This window comes from Mizuhopecten yessoensis, unplaced genomic scaffold (genome assembly GCF_002113885.1).
Source record: "Mizuhopecten yessoensis strain PY_sf001 unplaced genomic scaffold, ASM211388v2 scaffold11085, whole genome shotgun sequence".
In the NCBI taxonomy this organism is placed as follows: domain Eukaryota; kingdom Metazoa; phylum Mollusca; class Bivalvia; order Pectinida; family Pectinidae; genus Mizuhopecten; species Mizuhopecten yessoensis.
The window spans coordinates 301,079-325,906 of NW_018408872.1; the positions used below are offsets into that span (position 1 = coordinate 301,079).

General features: G+C 34.5%; 1 protein-coding gene across 1 annotated transcript; it reads left to right on the plus strand.

Annotated features, from left to right (window-relative positions):
• The first annotated feature begins 1,571 nt into the window (after nt 1–1,571).
• LOC110465501 lies at nt 1,572–15,794 on the plus strand. Its single transcript, XM_021521358.1, has 3 exons — nt 1,572–1,925; nt 8,570–10,136; nt 12,936–15,794. Exons 2-3 carry the CDS (start codon nt 9,581–9,583, stop codon nt 13,052–13,054), a joined length of 675 nt encoding a protein of 224 aa, XP_021377033.1. The 5' UTR covers nt 1,572–1,925; nt 8,570–9,580; the 3' UTR covers nt 13,055–15,794.
• The last annotated feature ends 9,034 nt before the right edge of the window (nt 15,795–24,828 follow it).

Consider the following 24,828-nt stretch of genomic DNA (forward strand, 5'->3'; position numbering starts at 1 on the left):
GATAATAATACAGAGAAAAACTAAACAAAGAAGATAAATATATAATCTTAGAAACAGAATGTAGTCGGGTCATGGTTCAGCCAGAACCCGTCAGCGATCTTGCGGCACAGCGTTAACGATCTCAATATAATCACACCCTAGCTGATTGTACGAAAGTGCTAAACTTCCGAATGAAGATTCGTTGACACGTTGGAAGTGACTTGTAGTAGGGGCGACATAGAGACGGCTGTGCCTGTAGCCAAGTTTTCATGGCATCACGGCTTATTCGTGTGTAAAGGCGACAACGAGTCCAACTCGTTATTTCCTTTATGAACGTGTATCATTTGTATAAACTATACTGTATTATTGTTTTACCGTCAAAGATGTAGATACGCACTATAATACTATAATGTAAAACAGGATACCAGAAGTACTTTCCAATGATCGTAATCTTGTATGGTTAATGAAATAAGCGTAAATCAATGTAGTGTACATTTACCATGAACGTTTCCTTCATAAAAAACCTTTTATGTCTTTTATTTAATCCATATCTCTATAAACAAAGCAGTTACAACGACACAATACATGCCCAGCTATGTCGTTGGTCACTGGCTTCATTTCCTGGTGGAGAAAAAATCTCATCAATCCGTAGTACCTGATTCCGGTTCTTTTATTATATTACTATTGTTTACGTGTCTCCACAGTTTCTGTGGTTCTCTATTGGAATATACGGTAAGATCTGATGTTGTGTGTTAAGTCTATTATACCGATCGATAAAGCATGTCTTTGTCTGTGAGCTGACCTCATTCTCTCAGACTATCATTATTACTTGTCAATGTATAGGTGTCTCGGGTTGTGTCGTAATTAGGACTTTATTTACATTCACTGATCTTATTTGCAGAGTGAGTTTTGATAATTTATTTTAGGAATCAAAATCGATAGAAACTTTCATCCCAAAATACAGGATTGATAACATCAAATTGATTCCAAATAAAAGTTCTTGCGTTTAATTATCATAGGCTTTTATTGTTATTTTTTATATAGTTTATCAAACAGATTCATGCCTTGTTGTCTACTATATTACTCTTGGTTGTTGTTGTTATATAGCAGATAACTTTAAGTCTTCATATCAACATTTTCAATTTTTCTGTAAAAAAAAATCTTTTTATCTTGCAACTCTTCAGTTCTTGGAGAGAAATGTGCCTGATATATAATTTAGAATGGAGATGAGGCTGCATCAGCCATCAGTTAGCGACTTAATGTTACACTGTTATTGACCTGTTTCTGTTTATTGAATTCAATAAAGTTATAATTCCTCTTTAACAATGTGGTTAACCTAGAAAAACCCAGGTCAACAATGTCATCTTCACCGCATACGACCCCAGTACACAACCATTGAACGTACATGTATATATCGATATTACCAGAAGCCTCTACTTTTTTCCCTTACGTTACCGCGACACATCAATACACACACTGATTAACCAGACCTAGCGGCCGGGTTGTTAATTTTTACTTTAAAGCTTTTTACCAGAAGGACATTACACCGATTCTCTCGTTGTAGCTAGCTAGTCTCTCCCTAGTGATGACGCGCGAAGGATGAGGCGATGCTATAGTGCCCAAGCCTTTGTCGGCTGCTAGAACTGATACGCTGTATCATTACCTGTCGTCCACTCCGTGTGTCAATATACAGCAAGTACTACGCACTACACACCGCGACGGGCTGTAGTAAAATGTAGTAAGACTACCGCCGAGGACGAGGCCACCAAAGAACATACCAATGGACGGGCTGTGCAATGTCTTTTGTCCTCTCGATTTTCAACTGTAGACAACAGTTTGAGCATATCTGGTGTATGGCTGAACAGGACGTTTTTAGGACAACCAAAGGTTGACATTCGTTTTGGGAGAACAGAACGGTGCAAAGAACAAGACAAAATTTCAACATGGTAACGTAGACTTTTTGTTCTTTACTATTCGTCATTTCGCATATCTAGAAGGTGTATTAACTTTTGTTTGTATTATTAATATAACTATAATACTAGGTTTATCAAATCAAGCTATCATATAGATAATATAAGATTGATAATGTTAAAAACGTTTTTTGTACATAAACCTTTGATTTCCTCTCACTTGATTGTATGTTCCATACAAAGGCTAGAAACAGCTCGTTACGCATACAATATCATCAATTTTTTTGTGATTTTCAATATTTGTTCCATGAGCGTACTATGTTTAAACGATTTTCTCATTATTGACATTTTTGGGGTTTGAATGCTAATATAAAGTATATTATTGATGTTTACGATATGATATCCACATAATTATGTATTACATTGGGCAAAACATAGAATAGGGGAGAAGGTGAGACGCGGAAGTTTAAAAGTAGAAACAGAAACAGAATCAGGCAAGATAAATATCCCAGCTGCAAGACATCTATTTTTGGTTTCTTCATTATTCTACGAACAGCAGGAAGCACCACAGTTTGTTTAAACGACTATACAGTGGGTTGCTGTATGCCTATTCTTACCCCGAACATGTATATATATATATTGATATTACATGTTGATTATGCCCTGATTCAATAATAATATAATTTATCAAAAGTGTTCTCGTGATAATGACGCGATAACAGTAGTTGCTGAAAATATACACAGAATATTTTTAGCGAGTGGTACAGTGCATATCCATACTCAATAATGATTGTAGTTATATTTAGCCCGTTGTATATATTTGCCGTAATTCGCTGAGTCGATTGCGATTCATGCCTTTGTCTCAATATTTCAATACCAGTGTAATAATGCTGATGTAAACAAAAACAAAACAGTGAAAATAAAAATTCGTGAAAACAAAAGAAATTGCAATAAGTAGGAATATATTCATGACATTAAAACGTTCGCTTGAAGTTTCTAACTATTGATTTATCCGCTGCAGATGTTTCATTATAACTGTATGTAATGTTTTTCATGACTATGAAGCACTTAAGTACTTTAATGGCAATGGGCTTCCATTTGTTGCTCGGAAACACAATAAACATCTCCTTCCACTCTAAAACAATTTATATTTAAATCACAAGTGATCTGGTATAAACATCTGAAACACACCAAACATCTGAAGAACCTCTCCTGGGGATCGTTAATCAAATCGATGTTAGTTTGTATGGCAGTGCCAGTCGTGGTATATGGTTGTTTTGCATGACATCTGTAACTTTTTTCCTGCATTACTTGGTCCACAGGTTCCTCTCAACATTATGTTATTACCATGTGCCATGTATCATTATTGTTTATAGTTCAAATCTCGATTTTTTATTTATCAGAATCCATGAAGGTAAAACTTGGTTGAGTGATATTTTCATTATCTAATATTACTGGAAAAAAATGGCATGTCCTATGATATAAATTATCAACTTTCGACAGCATAATCTACAGAGGCGATTGATTGGACCCTCTTCAGAAATCGTAGTTTTTTCTGCTAAAAATCAGGTGAATTTCCTATACGTTATATTTCCTATAATCTAACAAAATAATTGAGACAGAATTCTACATCTTAGTATTCTAAATGAACAAATGACTAATATGGGACATTTTCTTCTTCCCTATTTTTTATTTTTTTTATTTTTCCCTGCTTTTGGGACATTGGAGTATCCATAAGTAAACCGCATGTTACCATATACGAAGATTTACCTGGGGTCCCAGGTAGAAATGGTCTTATTTGGCAGTTGCTAAGGAACATTGAAGAAACTAGGTCTCTGTAATTTTCTTTTATTACCCTTTCTTACCTGCAATGTCTCCTGTGGCTTCCGTCAAAACATAATGCTGGTTATCGCGCGGACTTAAAAAATCCCTCAAAACAAGCAAACGAATGAAGAACGAAGAAACGGAAATGCATTAATGAATCAGATATTGACTTCTATTTGCGAGTCACCAGCGAACTAACATTAAATCTTCAAAAGGAGGTTCGTAGATAAATAGGATGTAAACAATGCATTTTTAAAGTTGCGTCAAATTCACAGCTGTATTATTTTTGAGTCTTAAATATTATTTATATTATCCTGATTTTGACGTATCATAAATTCTTATTAGTTCAAAGCCTGACTTTTAATAGGATTGTTTTTGTCTCGTATACATTTCAATACAGTATACCTTTAAACAGACAGATACAAGAAGCACGTCGAATGTGTATCTGACTTTAGAGGTCTTTGTTGTTTCCATTTCAAATCCAACTTTAATCTCAAAAGTGCAATAAACCTTTATATATACTTTTAGCGATACATCTAGTCTGCCTCTAGCCTTTAACGATATGATGTGAATGTATTTGCCTACAATGTATGTTTCGTTTTAGTATGAAACTCTATTAAAGCATTAAACCTCTAAACAATGCAGCACGTAAAAACGGAGGACTACAAAAATGTGCTGATTGTATTCAAAAAATATAACAATTTTTATTCTATATCATACATGTAAGTAAATGTTCTTCTATAGTATGAAATATCATGAGTTCGCCCAGTTGGTCTTCAATCACTATGTCAGATAATTATAACATCGTGTAATTTGATAGAATTGATCATCAACTTGTGTAGTTAATGTCAATTTTAATGAATATATATGACAAAACTTGTTTTGATTAAAAGTAGCCCCTTAAATTAAAGCATGATACAAGTGCTTCCTTAGCTTCATGTTGTCAAATGAATACGAGCACACCAAACCTTAAACGTTGTTCACCAATTTAGCCTATAATTATCGATTTCAATTCAGCCATAAAATCTATTTGTGGAAGTTATTATTACTTCGTAGCTAATTTCATCTTAGGGCTAGTTCTACATAATCTATGTGTATTAACCCCAATTTATGATGTAATAAGACTAACAAACTATTAAAATCCCCCCATCAGAAAATAAACTGTAGTAACTTGTCAGTGGCGTTGTACCGTTAGTATTGTTTTTATGTCATTTGTTAGCTTTTTGTTTTACTTCATGCCGTTGGTAAGATTGCGCTCGATCAAGATTTTGGTACAGCCCTATCAAGTGTTTAGTACCAGGTTTTGATGTACGTTTGGACACTCCTTTATTACGTATTACGTATCAACTAGTCATTTGCTGTGTACCATTAGTCCATGGTTGCAGATATAATCGGCTGATGGCACTACGTCATTTGGTAGCGCAGATGCGTTAATGACGACATGTTCAACCAAGCCTCTTCGGTCTGTTCTAAACATGTATCGCGTACAGATAAACACAATCATGCATACATATAGTTCATCTGGAATAAACAACTGTTTAGTCCTTATAAATAATTCAATAATATGTACTACAGTTAACAAGAATCACAACATGTTCTACAAAACATTTTCCCGTCGATTCTAAACAAATATTGCCTACAGATAAACACACTCATGCATACAAATAGTTCATCTGGAATAATTCAATATCATATAAACAAGAGTGCAATAAGAATAAATACACGTCACTCGTGATGATTGAATGTAATTTACATCATATTATCAGTAAGGTGGGTGTTTTGAATACCTCTTTGCGTAATATAGGATTCTAATAACTGTGAAGTACTGGGTGATGTCAACATCGGTCGTATTGAATAGTTGTGTTTGATCGATTACCAATACTCTGTGACTTGTTTTTCCGTCGCGGATCGCTGATGATTACATACATGCAGCTAGTTTGCTATGCATCATTCGTTCAATAACAATAAGGGAAAACACTCGTTTAAAATGTTTTCTCATGAATAGAGACGCATTCATGGAGGTGTCGTGTTAGAAAGTACACATACGTATTTATTCATTTATTTATTCTGAGGTAGGGAGTTTAGGAGTTCTTACAATAGCATATATTTTGTATATAAAATATCGTAAAATGTATATTATACATGTACTTACAAAACTGTATGTGTACTTCTTGTAAGGAAACGTATTATTTGGTATGGTAATGGTCATAGAGATAGACAAACCGTCAATTATATGTGGAAGATCTTCATAACATAAACAGCTAACGATGTATATATCCTCTTCTAGGTATGATGGTAAGATAAACTAAACTGGTGAAACAAAAGTATGAAAACAAATTTGATCAACGCTAACAAAAATTGACAGTTACGTTTATTGATGTCAACAGACTAATTATGACACTGACAAAGCGATGTCATCACAGCATGATAATAAGCTTTGTCGACGTCAACAAAACATGACAGTAATCTTTATCGATGTAAACAAAATATAGCACTGATATTTCAATGTCAACATAGCATGGCAAAAAGCTATGTTGACATACTAATATGATAATTGACTATATCAATGTCAACACTGATATACCAATATCAACATAGTGTGATAAAAAGCGTTGTCGACGTCAACAAAATATGACAATAAGCTAGGTGATGGTGACAGTAAAATATAGTCAAGTATACCTGAATTAAAACAAAACAGTTTATCTGATTAGAATTAAAATGGTAATGGGATAATCCATGAAGTTGTCAACAAAGTATGAAGTTCTTTTTTGTTCACGCAGCGGTTTAATGTTCACCTGCTTGTTGTAAAATTAGATACAACATCTACTAATCAACACTTTAGCATGGTTGGATAATATCAATATAAATACACAAAATCAATGCGGATGCATCTACTACAATACAATCACATAATTCACACACACGATACAAGCAGAAACATAAATAATTGCAGGCGTATAGGGATGGATATATTCTGCGTTATGCAAACTTGTAAATGCGTGGTAAAAATTCCTAATACCTAAGCGTGCCACGAATTCTAAAAAACATTACCCATTATACCGCACGTTGTATTCCTTTCAGATCCTATGCCATCTGTCGCTGTGAATGGCTTTAAGGTGAATTCGCTAGATGAATATAAAATACAATTGAATGGAAATGTAGTGTAACTGGCAAGTGAATAATAGCATGCTCGTTCCAAAATGCTAAATGTAAGCCATATTTTTAATCCGTGTAAATAACGGTATCTGTTTAAATGGGAGTATTCCTATTGACACATAGAAAAGTAAGGATGTGACGTCGGTACGTGAAGGAAACAATAGACCATTTTTACTACAGTAGAGTGACAATAAATTGATGGTGAAGCAAATATTCATTTATACTCGTATATATGAACAGAACCTCAATTCTGGACACTGATGCAAAAAAAAATGTCGAGCATTATGCCAAAACACATTTTTACGAACTCGTGACATAGGAAAATTAAAATGACCTGCTAAATTATTAGATATTCCTTTACACTGTACACATACTTGATGTAATGCTATACTGTTAAGACACGTAAATGTCGTAGTATTGGTCGGTGTCGATTATTATGGAGTTTTTTAAAAACAAAAAGTCTTCTTTCGCGACTTGGAATCGAAGATAAATCCCGTGTGAAGTATTTATATAAAAAGTGCATACAAATATGAAAGATGACAAATCATATGATTAATACCCTGTGCAATGTTGGATACGTCATATGCCATTAATGAATGCGCATCTAAAAGAAAGAAAAATGAATATCTGAGACATTTAATAACTGATGACTCGAACCATTCTTTCCAAATCTTTACAAATCATAGTTAGATTAATTAGTTGTAAAACTTAAGCCATCAAGTAAAACGAGTAAACCCGCCAATTGCCAAGAACAGAATTCTGACCCAAATACGAAACTAAAAGACTGCAGCCGAAACGGAGACGAGGCAAGGTATCAAAACCACACTACAGAGGAAAGACATACAGACGAAATGTAATCTCGTAGTCGACACGAGCGGCCTACAGTCATGTACCTAGAATACAGAACCAGACCGTTAGTGACCTGGTTTCAGGGGGAAATACTGTGTCTGAGCATTTACGTTCGCCTCTGAATTTACTAATATGTCGAGGTTTCCAAAAGAGTGCCAGTAGGTTTAATTATCGTGTTTATTTAACTATCATTAGTCAAATTCAAAACTCGGTTTACTGTGTATGTTTTTACGAGGCAAAAATAAACTAACCATACATCATGGGTTTGAGTACATTTTTTTTCATAACGTTATTATAATATTTAGAAACTCAATGTTTCTGCAGGAAACACCTGCTACCTTTTCTGATCGGGTAACGATTGCAATGGAAGACACCGGCGCAAAGCATTGTAACTTGACGTCATAATTAAAAACAATAGTTAAACTCATTCATGTTTAACCAAACAATTGTTTAGCAAATCCTAGCAGATTGTTTTTCCCAGTGCGTCGGAAATGAGAAATCTTATCATAGTTATAGGAAACATATATACTTGTCGGGTCCTAACTCAGAGAATGGATCATGTATTTTTTTTTAATTTAAACCTTGCAATGTTTTTGAAAATGAATGGCACAGATCAAAACGTTTTGTCAGAATGCCTTTGACAACTGAGACCTGCCTTATTAAGGAAGTAACTTTGTTCGATCGATTGTTACTCTAGCCCAGAATCATGTTAACTAAGGTTTGCATTATCTGCATCAATTCCTAATGTTGTATCAGGAAATTTACGGACAGCAATTAGAGAGTTTCATAAAAAAAATATGAAATATTGATTTTTATTAATACAATAAAGTCGATTACTTTGTATTTTTCAGACTTTACCATCAAGGGGATAGGCGAATAATGCTTTTAAACAGACTCGCCTGACGCCTACTGATGTCGGATTCATGAAGTATTGGAGATATCAGTCTTGGAACACTGTCCAGCAAACGCTGGATATAGACACCAATACAGCAATCTCCGAGTTATATTTAGCTGTTTAATGGTGCGTTATTGGAAACTAAATAATGCTTACGCTATTTCTGCCAGGATGATATACAGTGGAATCTTTTGTTAAGGAAAACAATCTATATCTGAGTAATTTGTTTACTCAAACATCTTCTCGTTCAAGGATCGACCACAAGGGCTTTCGTTTGGTTACATCAAGAGCCATCTATTTTCGTTTAGCATAAGCATATTCTATTAACAGGTAGTTGGCGATTCATAATGCGGAGTATTTCTTAATTAGTATCGGGATGCTTTAATGATTACAAAGCTAACGAAGGTTATACATACAGTGCAGTCAGTTGTGGCCAGATACACGTGACTGACAAACTAAATTAGCATAATTGCCGACTAGATTGCCGTGTACTTCAACGTAAGAAGTTTTAACAAAACATTATCATCAATTAGCACGCTTCCAATATCGTATGCACTACCTATGTTAAAATGTTAATGGAAAAAGTGAAATGCGAAAATTAATCTGCAGTGTTGTGTAATTACATAGATTACAAACTTCCAATAGATATCAGTAAGGAAAGATATACCAACTGAACTCTTGGATACCACCCAATGAGGACATGAACATTGAATCAATCGATACATTTTTCAAGAAAATCTGTAAATAGTTTTCAAATTAACTCGATATATCAGCGAGGAAGCTTGCACAAAGTGAACGAAACAGTTGAGATATTGATTTTCAGTTTACCTTGATCATATAAGCAGCTTACTTTTATTTGTCCACCAGGGACGACATAACTGGATTGCTATTTGATTACGTTCACAAATGGTAACCATGGAAAGGAACAAGTGTTGAACAGATCAACTTTGTCTCCATCGAAATCAGAATGAGTCAAACAAGTGAGCTCCTCTCAGAAGGTGAATGTCACGGCGAGTGTCAATGCACGTGCAGCCAGACAACAATGTCGGAAAAATACACGGACGAATCTTCTGAGCTGTCACGACAGGACACTGCTCTTGTACTGGAAGGAAACGAAGAATGGTCGGAAACATCCGAAATGGAATGCCTATCGGAACAGGCTTGGTCCGCTCAGGGTGCCATACTGGTGGACCAGGGCCCTCACGCGCATGCGCAATGTGACCACCTCCACTGGGAAGGTGTTTCAATGACCGAAGACGATATTGAGATCATCACGGACGGTTCGTACGATAACTACCATCAGGATGTGTATTACATAGATCCTGTAGTTGCGCAGACGCTTTTCAGTGATATTCTCTTACATCGACAGCACGCGGCTAATGTACATATCCATGTCGAGGGCAAGACAAAAAGACAAAAGTTCATTGCCCGGGCGGTTATGATCGTATCAAGTGTGATGTTCACTGTCAGTGTTCTCCTAGTCATGATCTCGCTTATTATGTCCGATCACATTGATGATCTCGGTAAGTAGCACAGCTTATGTTTCTCTCATTACTGTTTTTGTGTTTCTTTGCACCAAGCTTATAACGTGCATCTGGTATATAGGTGGGAATAAGCTGACTCGGTCACATCGTTGTGTGTGTGTGTGTGTGTGTGTGTGTGTGTGTGTAAATGTGTGTTTGTGGAGAAAGGTTTACTCAATTAGATTTGAATCTTATCTTTGAATCAACCATCACATGTTCAAAATTCATAACTTACTGACTTTCCATCTAGATGATTTGCTATATTGATGTAAAATTGACAAATTAACCCAGCGATGACCGTCCTTTAAACCCCTAGATGCAGAGCGTATTTGAGATTACCAAATGGTCATTCTCGTTTTACATGGACATTTTATTTTCATTAAACAGTATTGCAATGCAACTTATTAGAATACCTTTACATTTCTTTGCTTTAATTTCAAAATCAGTTCATAAAATGTCTAAGTGCTAAGCCTGTCGGTAATATACATTATTGTATTACTTTAAATTGCCTATAAACAAGACACTCAGCTACCACATTCCAATCTGTAGGACATTGCCAAAGGCAAGTGTCAGACGCGGAATTGAGCGGGTATTAGGCTGGAGCTGCTTGCATGCATGTAAAGTGATTGAAATCGATAAAGGAATTTAGTGTGTCTATATTTTATTCCATGTACCTTATTGTGATTGACGGTGTTACAATCTGTAGACATTTATAAGAAAACAGATTCATGATTGCATCAAAGTTTAATGCTTCAGAAAATAGGTCACATGAGAACACCGTAAAATACATTGCTGTAGTGAAAAACATCTCATTTGGGATTTAGTTCAACCTCGATGATAACTTCCTATAAGTACGTGGATACTCTATCAGTCTGGCTAACAAATGATGTCTGTACATATCTTACGTAATACTGCAGACGGTTATATATATTCCAAAACAAAGAATCCTTGTGTTTGTGTTTGCATCAATATTATATTCTACCTTACATGATGAACACGTGTTCAGTACCCTTTGTTTTGTTTTAGAGTTCATTTAGTACTTTCACTTGTTCTATGTTAGAGATAAAGTTATATGCGACATTTCACATTATGCATGTATATTGTACCTTTCACATCTCACTTTGCAATTTATGTTAACGTTTGTGTTAAGATTACATTTTACTTTACAACCTAAAATATAAATAATAATTCGAGGTTCTTATATACCGCTTTATCACAACCAAGTTCGTAGGTCGTCTCAAAGCGGTTCACAAATTATTATCCGTGGTTATAGGGCCTATGCAACCAGCCAATATCTTTCTCAACTCCCTGGGGAGCATACAGCCGGAGATACCATTTCGGCGCTAACGGCTAGCATTCAACAACCCTAGCACTGCCAAACCACGTACTCATTTACGGCTAAGTAGACTGGAACAAGCGGAGTAAAGTATCTTGCTCAAAGATACAACACAGTGCTGTGACGTGATTAGAACCCGCAACCCTTCAGTCACGAGCCCGGCGTCCTACCACTAGACTACCGCGCCTCCTAATTGATATTATCAAAAATGTTTTGCATACTTTTCAAATATTATCACAAAGAAATGTTTAAAAAGAGCAATCGCGTAAAACTATTGCTTTTGGAAAGGAAATGCATTTTCTGATACGGTAAAGAATTTATTGATAATCGATGTGTGAAATCCGATTAGGTAAAAGACGGTCGACAAGTCATCGGAAAAATCGGTTAATATTTTCATATTGACACTTTTCAAGTTTGACATAAATAAGCATTTCAAATATTATCAAGTCAAATTGTAAATTAGTTTTCGACGTTAAAGCTTTAATCAATCAAGTCTTTTGACTTTTCAATGGTTTCAAATCATATACCGAGTATATAGTTTGTTATATGAATGTGACCGTCAGGCTTATACGAAGGCCTACGACCTCGCTACTTATAGTTTTACTGGTCCTCTAAATTCTAATAATGAATCAGTGACCAAGTACAAAACTAAAGCGCTACCGACATACCATTTGCATACGAAATGTCATCATATTTTATTTTCACACCACACACATCTCAAGTATTGTCTTTAGACTGCAAAAAGCCCCCTACATCCTACAACTTCCAACCCTATGATAAACCAAATTCAAATACTAAATTCAAAATCAGAACTTATTTATGCATTTTAAAAACACTGAACTTGTACATTAGCTAGTTAACATAATCAATCACAAGGCATTAAGGCTGATGTTTTCATCAAACTAGTTCATCGGACTTATAACATTTCAACATCTTTTGAAACCTAACTAAATGCTAAGTAATGACATATTATCTTAAGTTCATTTATATACCTAGGTCATGCAGAGTTGATTTTCACTTTTACTAGCTGGATAGGGACATGTTGGCCTCAAAACAGGTTGATTGTGACTATTGGACTACAAAACAAATCACAGTAAAATGCCGGATAAACATATCTTACCGGTGTGTATATATATATATAAAAAACCAAGGGCCCTGTGCCCTGTGACCGTAATGGCATATACATATATAAAGTATCCTTTGGAAACATAAAGTGTTATGAAATGGCACATCTTCTTAAGTTTATAACATCAATCTAGATAACTTAGCCTTTGTTTTCTTATTTATATTCTGCTAAAATTTCTTACCGGACGACCAAGGTATATAAATGAACTTCAGATAATATGTCATTTCATAACATCCAGATGGATCGCTAAGGAGCGAACATTTATTTTGCAGGGGGAAAAAATATGTATATATTCTTAATTATTATCACTATTGTACTTTTGCTTTAATTTCTACAGTAAGAGATGCCAACAACCTCCGAGGACCATCAGAAGCCCCTGGTACCATGACAACGGTAGCCGCCAACTTCACTACAAATACAACTTTGATTGGAAATAGAAGCGGTGTTTTATCCTGACTAAAATTGAGGAGGATGCTACGCTAGAAATCCTGACCAATACTGTGATAGAGTGATTTTGAAAACAATATAGCTATAATAGCATATGACGTCAACAGCACATGATTGCATAGCTTGTCGTGACGTGTCCACACTTATAATATACGATATGCCAATTACATCTGGATAAGTTTAGCACCTTTTGAAGTTTGACGTACCCGTGTTAGGTACGTGATGATAAGTACTGACGTTAGAGGAGGTGAAAACAACATGCATAGGGACAAAAACATGTTTGACAAAACCATCAACATCTACATGTCAATTATCGAATAAAACAGTGGACTTTTATCAGACAGTTAAACACGTATTAAATATAAATATTTTATATTGTGTAGCCATTTGTTATGACATTTTTATGTCATAAGATCAGTTCAAATGCTAAACATTAACATAAATATGCTTCTTATTATTACATTTTATAAGATGTAGAATTAATGGATATTTGTTAAAACGACATCGAAGATTATCAAATATCACGATTTGGACTCTACGATGTTATACGATGTAATATTAAAACTGTGATATCTTTTTGCTTATAACCACATCAACAATATATTTGATTGCTTTTGAAGTCATTTAAGCAAACAATGTTTTAGCAGATTGTGTTATGGTCGTATTACACACTGCCATGTTTTGGTAACACACCCAATTTTCTTAAACATACTTAACTTATATTTATATTTAATAGCATTTAGGTTAATTATTTCTCGCCCTTAACGTTAGTTCGCTATATTCTTAGAACATCTAAATCAGTGCTACCATAATTAAATCGGTGACGTCATAATTGCTGTATCACATGACTAGATGGTGGGACGTTCTCACAAAACCTGTTCATTTTTTTGCATTGCTAAAATGTATGTGAAGATGCAGAGTGAATGTAAATATATTTATTGAGGCCAAAGACCATCATACATTGTGCTGATGATAAAACATCCAATTATGTCTTGTCTAGGTTTTTTTAATCAGTTTTTGTGTTATTGGAACACACATACTGACTTTATAAGTACCATTCTAAAGATAAAAATAGCGATGAAATCTATAAGTTTAGAAGTGAAAAATAGGGTAGGTGCAGTGATCGTAAGCAGACATATTGTAATATTAGTCTTTAGCAAGTTATTGTTTTATTTAATGTCCTTACATAGCATTTAAACGATCACTGTTCTACATACTGTAATGTTAATATGCTTAATGGTAATTTGAAAATCAGTTATTTCGCTTTCTGACTTATTAGTGATGTATCACGATATTAACATCTGTATTATGCTTGGTACTAAGCTGGACAAAAACATAGCTAAAACCACCCCTTATTTGTTCTTGACAACATTAGTTTCTTGGCAATTAAATCTATATTTTTATCTATGGTAATGTCGAAAAAAATATTGCAAAATTGTATTCCGTTTTCACACATTTATTTAAAATGATTTAACATATTTGTTCAATATAAGGCATTTATTACACGTATCTTTTGGCAGGTTATAGATTGGACACCAGTTCCAGTTGTACCAGTCTACACAACGTGACTGAACTGTGAAGTGTGTCAGTATATTTTTATCTTATGACAGGTTGGTAAATGTCTGAGAAAGCACAAAGCTGAAAACACACGGACGTTTACGATGAAATATCAAGAAAGATTGAAGCTACACTATTTAAGCAGCCTTTTGGGATGAAAAATATTAACCTGTACATGAATATGTTCTCGGCTTTTATGTTATAACTTTCAATTTTTCTACACATAAAATTGTAGTCATTTTTCAAAACAAAATCAAATGTTCCAAATGACCTATGAAGCTTCCAACTAAATAACTACCCTGTCGTCAACCTACTCCATTTCCTATGTTTAAATAGTGTGAACAACATGTTTATTAACCTTTATTCGAAATGGCTGCCCTTTACTTGCTGTACTTGATGAGATTGCACTGACTGATTGAATTTAGCACCTCTTAAGTATTTGTGAAACGAATCGGCAAGTGGTCTTAGTTAAGGTAAGAATAATTGCGTAATTCGTTTACACTCATAAAACTGAGAACCAAATAAAGAGGATTCGACTTAGATGGACGTATCCTGTGCATTGGTGTAAGTCAATATGATTTCTCATATATGTCGCTTGCCTCTTAGTTTCTTACTTTTTTTTATATCAACCCACAATCATCGAACAATTGTCATATCGAGTTGTGTTCAAATTTGTTATTCTATATAGCTGATTAATAATCAATAACAATATCTTGTAAGTAGCTTTCTTATCCAGATATTATTTTTTTTTGTATTTTTTACGAACATCTACGTCGTCTCCTTAAGTCATTATCAACCCATGCCCATATTTCATCGATTAAGGACGAACCACATATGTTAATGTTATCTTTCAAATATCGCAATATATGCATAATACCTTGTGAAGGAATTGGCAAGCGTTAGGAATTGTACTGTCTCGCCTTTGAAAGGTCTATTATTATACGTTGTAAAGCATTTGAATGCGTTTGTAATCACAGATCAAAGTAACATGGTACTGTTGCTGGCTTTCATAAGAAAATGTAACCAGTGAATGAAGAAGAAAGATAGGTTTATTTTAATAAAAAAAAGACGCGTAATAGATGGCTACTTAAGAAAGACGTGTCGACACAAGCAATGCAGATCAGCGGCTAAAATTTGTAGATGATGCGTATGTTTCTTACTGATGAACATGTCTGTTTGACAATAAACTGGTATCCTATAACAAGCTGGTGTTCGATTGTGTTTAGTGTGGTTAAAGGTATTAGCGATGTTTTGTATTCAGTCGGTTCCTTCTTTAATTATATCGACGTGTTATCTCGTTCGACATTTTCTTATAATTTGACATCGACAAGAGACACAGAGGGTCTGTATCGCACACCTGATATTAAACCAATATGATTTCCTCATTTTGCGCTAGATTTACTTCTATTTTTTCAAGTTAGCTTTGTTCCTCTGCCCCTACGTTGGGCACATACTCTGCTTATGCAAATGGTATACCTAAAGACCAAATATGGTGAAATTCCTTTCATTATAACGGAAGATCATATTGGGCCCAGTTCCAGGAGTTCCAGTTAAGGAGGAGAATTTTAAGCAGTTTATTACTATTTTTATCCCCCTTTCATTCAACATTTAATCCATTTGATCTAAACATGCTCTAGACCGAATTGAGTCAAAATGCATTTGGCCTTTACTTGTCTTCTTAACTAAGTTACAAATACTATTCAGGAGTCAATCTGCGATATCAAAACATACAATGACAGACACCAATACATGTGTACATTAAAAGCATTAGTTCGCTTCAGAATATTTGTTAAGGGTTTTAGCGTTATAGAAACAACTGGTAAACATATGCAGCATAACAAAAATATTACTCGGTGCCTTTGACATGGTTTTTCAATAAGGTAGCACTTAAAAGAAGGTATACAATCCGTCCTATCGCCAGGAGGCAAATACACAAACATACCCAGATTCCAGCAAACATTCACACATACACACATACACAACACACATGATGGCACGTCCTTTAATGACCTTAACTTTTAACAGGACGTTAAACAAAATCAAAACAAAACTAGATATATGTATAACAAAGACTTAGCTTACAATCAAATATGATCTAGATTTATATTGGTTTATACATGTATGAGTTTGTTGCAATGTACATGGTTTTTAATGTGTTGACTTATTGAGACTAACTAGACTGTTTATCTGCTCACTCTGCCCGGATCAGTTCATCCTCATGAGGTAATCCATCTAATCGATTTTCTATTAATTCCAGTGTTTAAGATAATTATATAATATAATATCTATAATCTATTATGCACATGGGCGTGTTATTATAATACGTCCACCAACAAGTATAGCTTTACTGTATACGTAATCCCCATTATCCCCAGAAATGAGATGAACATTTGCAAAACACTATCTTTTCCTAATTACAACGCATGCACAGCTGCATAGTTAGAAATATAACATTTGCATACTGCTCGCTTGTTAGAAAATCCTTTGACACAATTTCAGCATCAGGTAATAATGTCTAGCATCCTTGTGCGAATAGAAAATATGACAGATATGAGATAGCATAATAAATGCAATTTAAACTAGACAACAAAGGTTAAAACAGCAAACCTACTCTAGATATTGACTGTACCAATATACGTTCTGGCGCTGTTAAATACATTATACACGTTGAAGTTAGAGATAGAACTCGCTGTCTTTAACAGTATTAGGTACAGTTACCCTTAAGCTTGTCGAGGGGTATAATGTAATCAAAGGAAGTAATCAATCACAATCCACTGGGGCAATATTGGTATTATTAGTATTTTTACCAACAGACAACGACGTATAATAATGGACCCAGTATTGGTATGACCTGGGGAATTCCCTGCTACATCAATCCCTCTGTTAATATTACATGTTAATGAAAAGAACAAATCATGATTCATTTATTGAACAATTGCATTTTTCATATATATAAAAGTATGTTTGTCGTACATGTAAAACGAGTCTGAATATCAAGTTCAAGAATATCTTGGTTATTGGCATAAAAAAAACATTAACGTAATCCTGAAATCGTACTACTAAATGAAAAAAATGACATTTGATATATTCTAAGCGAATATTAAAAAAGTATCTTACAATGATATAGAATAAGTCGGTTTTTCTATCATTGATTTCAAGCATTAATCATTCCATACTGAAAGGCAAAATTCTGCACGACAACATCTTTTCTAATTATTTAGAAAGCTTTGACTGATGTTGGGTTATCTCATGACATATTTTTGATTATCATCTATATACTACTTTATACCAACTACCGTAAGCATGATACATTCATCACCATGGATTGTCAGTATGATATTACACCAGAAGAAGTTGAGAACGACTTGAGAACAACATGAGAACGGACTTTCCCATTTTCCGGCATTTGGGAACGTATTTTCTCAAAAAAAGAACGTCTGCTCGCGCCAGGTGACGTCTTTAACTTAAAATGATATCTTCACAAAACTGATCCGCGTAAGTTTATAGTCCGTCATTAACAAATCAATAAAATGTTACAAAAAATTATTGTGAGATAATAACATCATTTCAAGCGTTAATGTGCATATAGAAAATCTAATGACAATAGGATCGTTTTAAAAATATTGTTTTCCTACGACGTTTTAAGGTTCATTGTATTCCTCCGCGCAAACCGATTTACGTTTGTGAAAGGCGATCGGTGATCAATATGGTGTCTACTTGACCTTTTTAAATGGAGAAATATATAAGGACGTAGTATATAGATCATACTTTTTTCAGTATTTATCTTTCGAACAATTTGCTCATCGCTCTCATGTAGATAATGACTTCTTGTCATGGTATGGTATCATACATATTTTACTATCTGTGTAACAGTTAGGAAACATTCATATTTACGTCTCCATATCACAGTAAGGTAACATACATCCTTAAGTCTTTATGTCACAGTAAGGTAACATATATCCTTAAATCTTTATGTCACAGTTAGGTAACATGCATCCTTAAGTCTTTATGTCACAGTAAGGTAACATATAGCCTAAAGTCTTTATGTCACAGTAAGGTAACATACATCCCTTAGTGTCTGTTTCACAATAAGATAACATGCATCTTTAAGTCTCTGTTGACAGTACGGTAACATATCTCCCTAAGTGTCTGTGTCACAATAAGGTAATATGCATCTTTAAGTCTCTGTTGACAGTACGGTAACATATCTCCCTAAGTGTCTGTGTCACAATAAGGTAATATGCATCTTTAACTCTCTGTTGGCAGTACGGTAACATACATCCCTAAGTGTCTGTGTCACAATAAGGTAACATTCATCTTTAAGTCTCTGTTGGCAGTACGGTAACATACATCACTAAGTGTCTGTGTCACAATAAGGTAACATGCATCTTTAAGTCTCTGTTGACAGTACGGTAACATATCTCCCTAAGTGTCTGTGTCACAATAAGGTAACATGCATCTTTTAGTCTCTGTTGGCAGTACGGTAACATACATTGTATACTCATTTAGCTCAGTTCATTCCCCTCAGTATGTTGTATGTAAGGATAGTGCTGACTTCGAAACAAACATCAGCAGCAGCTCAAATTCGAAACTCTTCGGATATTACCAAACCACCAATATAAACGTACTACACTGGTAATAACAAACGATATGAGAATCACCTGGGTATTACGTATCATACCGACTCAGACATAAAATGTGCAAATCAGGATCGATCACGACCTTACTGACACAAACGTATTGCTATCTTTCATGTCAGTGTATCCCTTGGAATTATCTATACCTTGAAGAGGAAACAAAACAATCGTTTGTTTCAGCAATAGATTACTATATACTGTTGGATAGATAGTCCCGTTTGTCCTGCGGTGTTTAACTGTACACACATCTGCTCAAAATATGTTCAAAAGTAATTATTAAGCACACATTTCATTGAAACATGAGTTTCATGCTTTGTCAAATTGGTACAAATGCTGACATGGTATATCTGACTTACTATTCCTCGTTTAGATGGATGTTTCCTGTGGTACACTTGTAATACATTAGCTGTATGGGAATGGGTGCTACGTCCCACATATTGTCTTCAATTTTAAGATGAGTCATATAAAACACATTCCTGCGATGAGCCTGTTTTGTTCAGTAATCGTGTTCTGTTAACACGTTGTTTAAACATAGGATTTTAATACCGTCAGATATCGAAAAATAGAACTAAGGTAATACAATACACTCTCGAAGGATGTTTCGTTTATGTGCCTGGCACGAACACAGGCTAACGACATTCCTCCTGACAATTACTTTAAATACATCACATAAACCATTGTTTCTGTATTTATAATCTCCGTGCAACAAGGCATTTTTGTCCATGCATCTTAATTTGAAAGTGTGTGTACTGCAATCTCTAACGAAACAAAATGTTTAGGAGAAGACTTATATAAGCTAAGCCTGTTGTCTAATCCATTTGTTCAATTGTTTTTGTCCAATAAAATTTGTTGAAATGAAAATGTTGAGCAAATGAAACATGTCAGCTATATCTTCAAAAAACATAATTGGTTTTTGTTTTGTCAAAATATTATTGTAGTGGATGTGTTATGATTCTAAATGTAATTCTAAACAGCACATGTCTACATAACATATTCAAGAAAATCCATTACATGGGATTGTTTTTTGTCTCTTTGAAATATAGCTTGTCTGAGGGAGACGGTGTATGTGACTACAACCTAGGCAGATGGATCAATACAAATAAACAACCTGATCTCCCGAGCAACGAAGGCTGGAATTCGGTACAGCAACGGCAATACTATGGTGTATATTCTGGCCTGGAAACGTGGCCTGTGTTGGTGATGAGTAGGGGTATCAATTAGTTTGTTTATTGGATGCACATAAATGATGTGACATATTTCTCTATAATGATGCATTTATCCATTTTAATGCAATTACACGTGCATTCCTGTGAATCACCTCAACTACAGTACTAACACATTAACTTGACATTTTACGACTAAATCGAAACGTCTGAGTGTAAACGAAAATGCAACAAGACACAACGCGACAGAAAGTATGAAAGAAAAAGTGTCTAACGAAAGTAAAAATGAAATTGCCTAAACCCTAAAAAAAAGGAAAACAACAGGTATAGCGGAAGGATATGAATTTAGTGCCCCGAATCACTGTCTGTAGAATGTCTAATTATAACACCAGCACGGTGAACATGTCTCGGTCATAGATGACACTTTATTGAACAGTTTCTGTAGCCCTTTTATCAACTCAAATCGATTTATTTTAACAAATACATTTTAGCGTTGAATTCATTTTCCATTCTTCACTAAAATTAAAGGTGTGTCGTATAGTCAATAACTTATTAATTTTGTGTTCTTATTTTCCAAATTACAGAAATCATTAGCGATGATGAAATATATGATTGTAAAGAGGTTATTATATGGATGGTTAGCAGTATTTGGCCTTTACTCGATACGGACATATGATAAAACCTTCACGAGCTGGTCACTTGTTGGTTGCTGTTTACATTGTATATCATTGATCCTTCATACTGGTTTACAAATTATAACAAGTAACCCATATAAATGTATTAAACAAAGCCGAGAGTGTATTAAATAAATAATGAATATGCATTCATGTGAGAGTATAGTAAGTTATTTTTTTAGTCAATGAAGAAATATGGTAGCATTGATATGCGCCCCTTTGCTCGGTTTTGAGCTGAAGACTATTAATCTTGCAGAATTCATAATAAAAGAATTTTTGATATTCTGCAAAAGTTTTAACTAATTCTAAACAGTTTGACTAGATTTCTGAGATGGTATCAAAAATGCTATACTACTGAATATGAGAGGCACAATATTACTAAACTTCAACAATACTAAAATATTCTTCGTCAATTTAGTCGTTGTGTTATGTTTGGAGTTTTCGAAAATTGATATCTAATTTAATTTAGAGTTGATTACTTTCTAACAGCAAATTCTTAGCTTCCCAGTTTTATGACATGACTTCCGTATCATATATCAGTCATACCGTTCTTAATAATCCTCAAAAGTCACGTTAATTAAACCTTAAATGGATGAATAGTTTAATGATTACAATTATACGAAGATGAATATAAGAATTCGACACTGTATAATTATGATAGCAACTTTATAAGGTACAAGTGATATAGTAATTTGATAGAATATCCAAAGTCATGCAGACACGTTGATTAATATTGGAATCTAGGTCAATAGAAGTGAAGAAAAACCAATTTCCTGAATCAAACACGATCACTCCTAGTATCGTTTTCATTCAATAGGTCATGTGTGCTAAAGCATTAAAGCGGAAACTCAATAATCGGTCACGTTCGTTCCGAGGAAAAGTGGCTGGGATGAGGGCGACCGGACAACGGGGACAGTTTATCATAAAATAAGTATATTTTTCTGCCCATAAGGCCCTGGTGGATGAAATGTCTGATTACTTGTGGGTGGATTCATCAAGCTTTATCATTGGTTTTCATATGTCTATGTACAGCATGCTGATAAGATCAATACACATATCAATAATGGATTAAGATTGGAGCATTACTCCTGATTTTCAGAATGAAATACATATGCATTGTACTACATAATATAAAGATGATTTAATCTAACGAACAAAAAGGAAATAACTAGTTAATTTATTTTCAATATCTACCTCAAAAACGGTTTGTGTAAAGCAAAATAGAATATACTATACATGAAAAGTGCGAAACGAAGGTCAATCGAAAAAAATTACAGGAAAACGAGAACAAAATAAACAAATATTACGTCTGATGAGTGTGCCGTGACCCCACCCTCCTTCTATACACACATACGTCTACCTTCACCCGCTGGCTCACATACGTATACTTATATAATTTACTCGTTGTAAATTGAGAGAACACTTTGAATTAAAATTGCATTATTCAACTTGACACTTCCACCCAAAAAATCCTGATATTTCGAACAAACTCTAGAAAGGCGAATGTCAGTTTTGATATGTATTCTTAATAAGCAGGCAGAAATTGTGGAAAGAAAGTTGTTGTGTTTCAAGGCGTGTAGTTTTGACATGGCTATTCTTATCTTACACAGGCAATATTTCTTAATGTCAATTTCAGGTCAGATTTCAGGTCAATTTGACCTAAAATAAAAGTAAAAAAGCCTGTCCAATGAAACTTTCAGGTTAACTTTTCAACTGAAATTTACCTTTCTTGCTCTTTCAGGTAAACTTGGCCAGAACATTTCATCTGAGTTGACATGAAATTATTGAGGCCAATTTGACCGGAAATTTACCACAAATTGCCGTGATAATTTAACTTGAACTCACATGAAATATATTTCGGGTTAAGCTGACCTAAAATTGATCACAAAAAAATATCATGTGAGATTGACATGACTTTAACTTGAATTTGACCTGAAATTCAGGTAAGGATTTCTCAGGTCTAATTGCCATCATGAAATTTTGCCTGTTTATTGTAGTTAAAGGAATGTCAAGACTGATGCTGTAAATTATCAGTCTGTGTTATTATTTTTTACTCATAGAGGTCAATAAAATACAATTAAACTGTTCTTTAAATTCTTATTATTTAAGGCAAAACAATAACCTTTTTTTTTTATTATTAATGTGAAATAACAAGACTGGGTAATTCGGCACCATAAGTTTTATTTCATTTTTATATGGTTAAACGCCCTATCAAAAGCTTAGGTCATTTAAGGACGTTTCTACATGTGTGTTGTGTATGCGTACTTATGTGTATGTGTGCCGAAGCCAGGGTAGTTGGTATAATTGCCTTCTTGTGATAGCGCGGATCTGATGCTGATTTTATAGTGCTGTCTCATTGAAATGCCATGCCGAAGGCACCAAGCACAGCAATCTGTCTGGTCACATTATACCGACATCGGGTGACCCAGTAGTTTTCATTACCCAAATGCTGAACATTAAGCAGGGAATAACAACTACAATTTTTAAGGACTTTGGTATGTCCCGGAATGGCGACAGAACCCATGGCCTTCTTCACCTGGGCGAACGTTCAACAGTAAAGTCAAAAGCAAGGTGTTGCCAAGCAAGGTGTTGCCAAGCAAGGTGTTGCGATTTTCTGACCGTGAACTTTCCGTTTCTTTATAGTAACAGTGCTTTTTCCTTAGCTACAGTGTTTACATATTTCACATGTTTGGAATGATTCGAAAAATGGACACTTTTGACAATGCGCTATATTATGTGAGAATTTAGTCAAGTATACCTGGTCTCTAACTACGTTGGATACACCAACATTTATTAGAAAATGCCATTAGCACAGTATAAGTATAAATATATCACTATGTCAATAGAATGTCATTCATGGGAATTCATGACATTTTTCGTTTATTGCTTCTCTTAATGTTTTCTTCCATACCTACTAGGTGATCAAGTTATATTGATTTTTACCATGACAACAGTAAACATCTTTGCCGCAACGAATCAGCATTGATTAAATAATAAACGCTGCGCTGCCTAGTATGTGATGTGACACTATGTAACCCGCCGTTGAGGAAGAGATTTATACTAATTTTTCCCAAAACATTGAAAAAAGTAAAGAGTCATTCCATAAAACATAAACCTGATAGGTAGACGTAAGGCTATACCGTAAACCTGATAGGTAGACGTAAGGCTATACATGTAACATAAACCTGATAGGTAGACGAAAGGCTATAACATAAACCTGATAGATAGACGTAATGCTATACCATAACCCTGATAGGTAGACGTAATGCTATAACATAAACCTGATAGGTAGACGTAATGCAATAACATAAACCCGATAGGTAGACGTAAGGTTATAACATAAACCTGATAGGTAGACGTAATGCTATAACATAAACCTGATAGGTAGACGTAAGGCTATAACATAAACCTGATAGGTAGACCTAAGGCTATAACATAAACCTGATAATAGACCTAAGGCTATCACACAAACCTGATAGATAGACGTAAGGCTATAGCATAAACCTGAAAGGTAGACGTTATGCTATAACATAAATTTAATACTAACGTACAAATATAGCATTGGACGACAGTTTATGGTATCTTTCATTGTCTTTTTTTTACATGAGTAGGCTGCCTATTCTACAAACGTATTAGGAGGTGTAACAACACAATCACATATATTTTAGTGTTGATAGGTTTTTTGCTTCTTTATTGTCTAAATATTTTCACAAACATTGTGTAATTACACACACTTTGATTTAGCTAGTTTC

Coding starts and splice junctions, on each gene's coding strand:
- LOC110465501 (XM_021521358.1), top strand. CDS start 9,581: ATGAGTCAAACAAGTGAGCTCCTCTCAGAAGGTGAATGTCACGGCGAG. Junction 10,137..12,935: donor CGATCACATTGATGATCTCG/GTAAGTAGCACA, acceptor TAATTTCTACAG/TAAGAGATGCCAACAACCTC.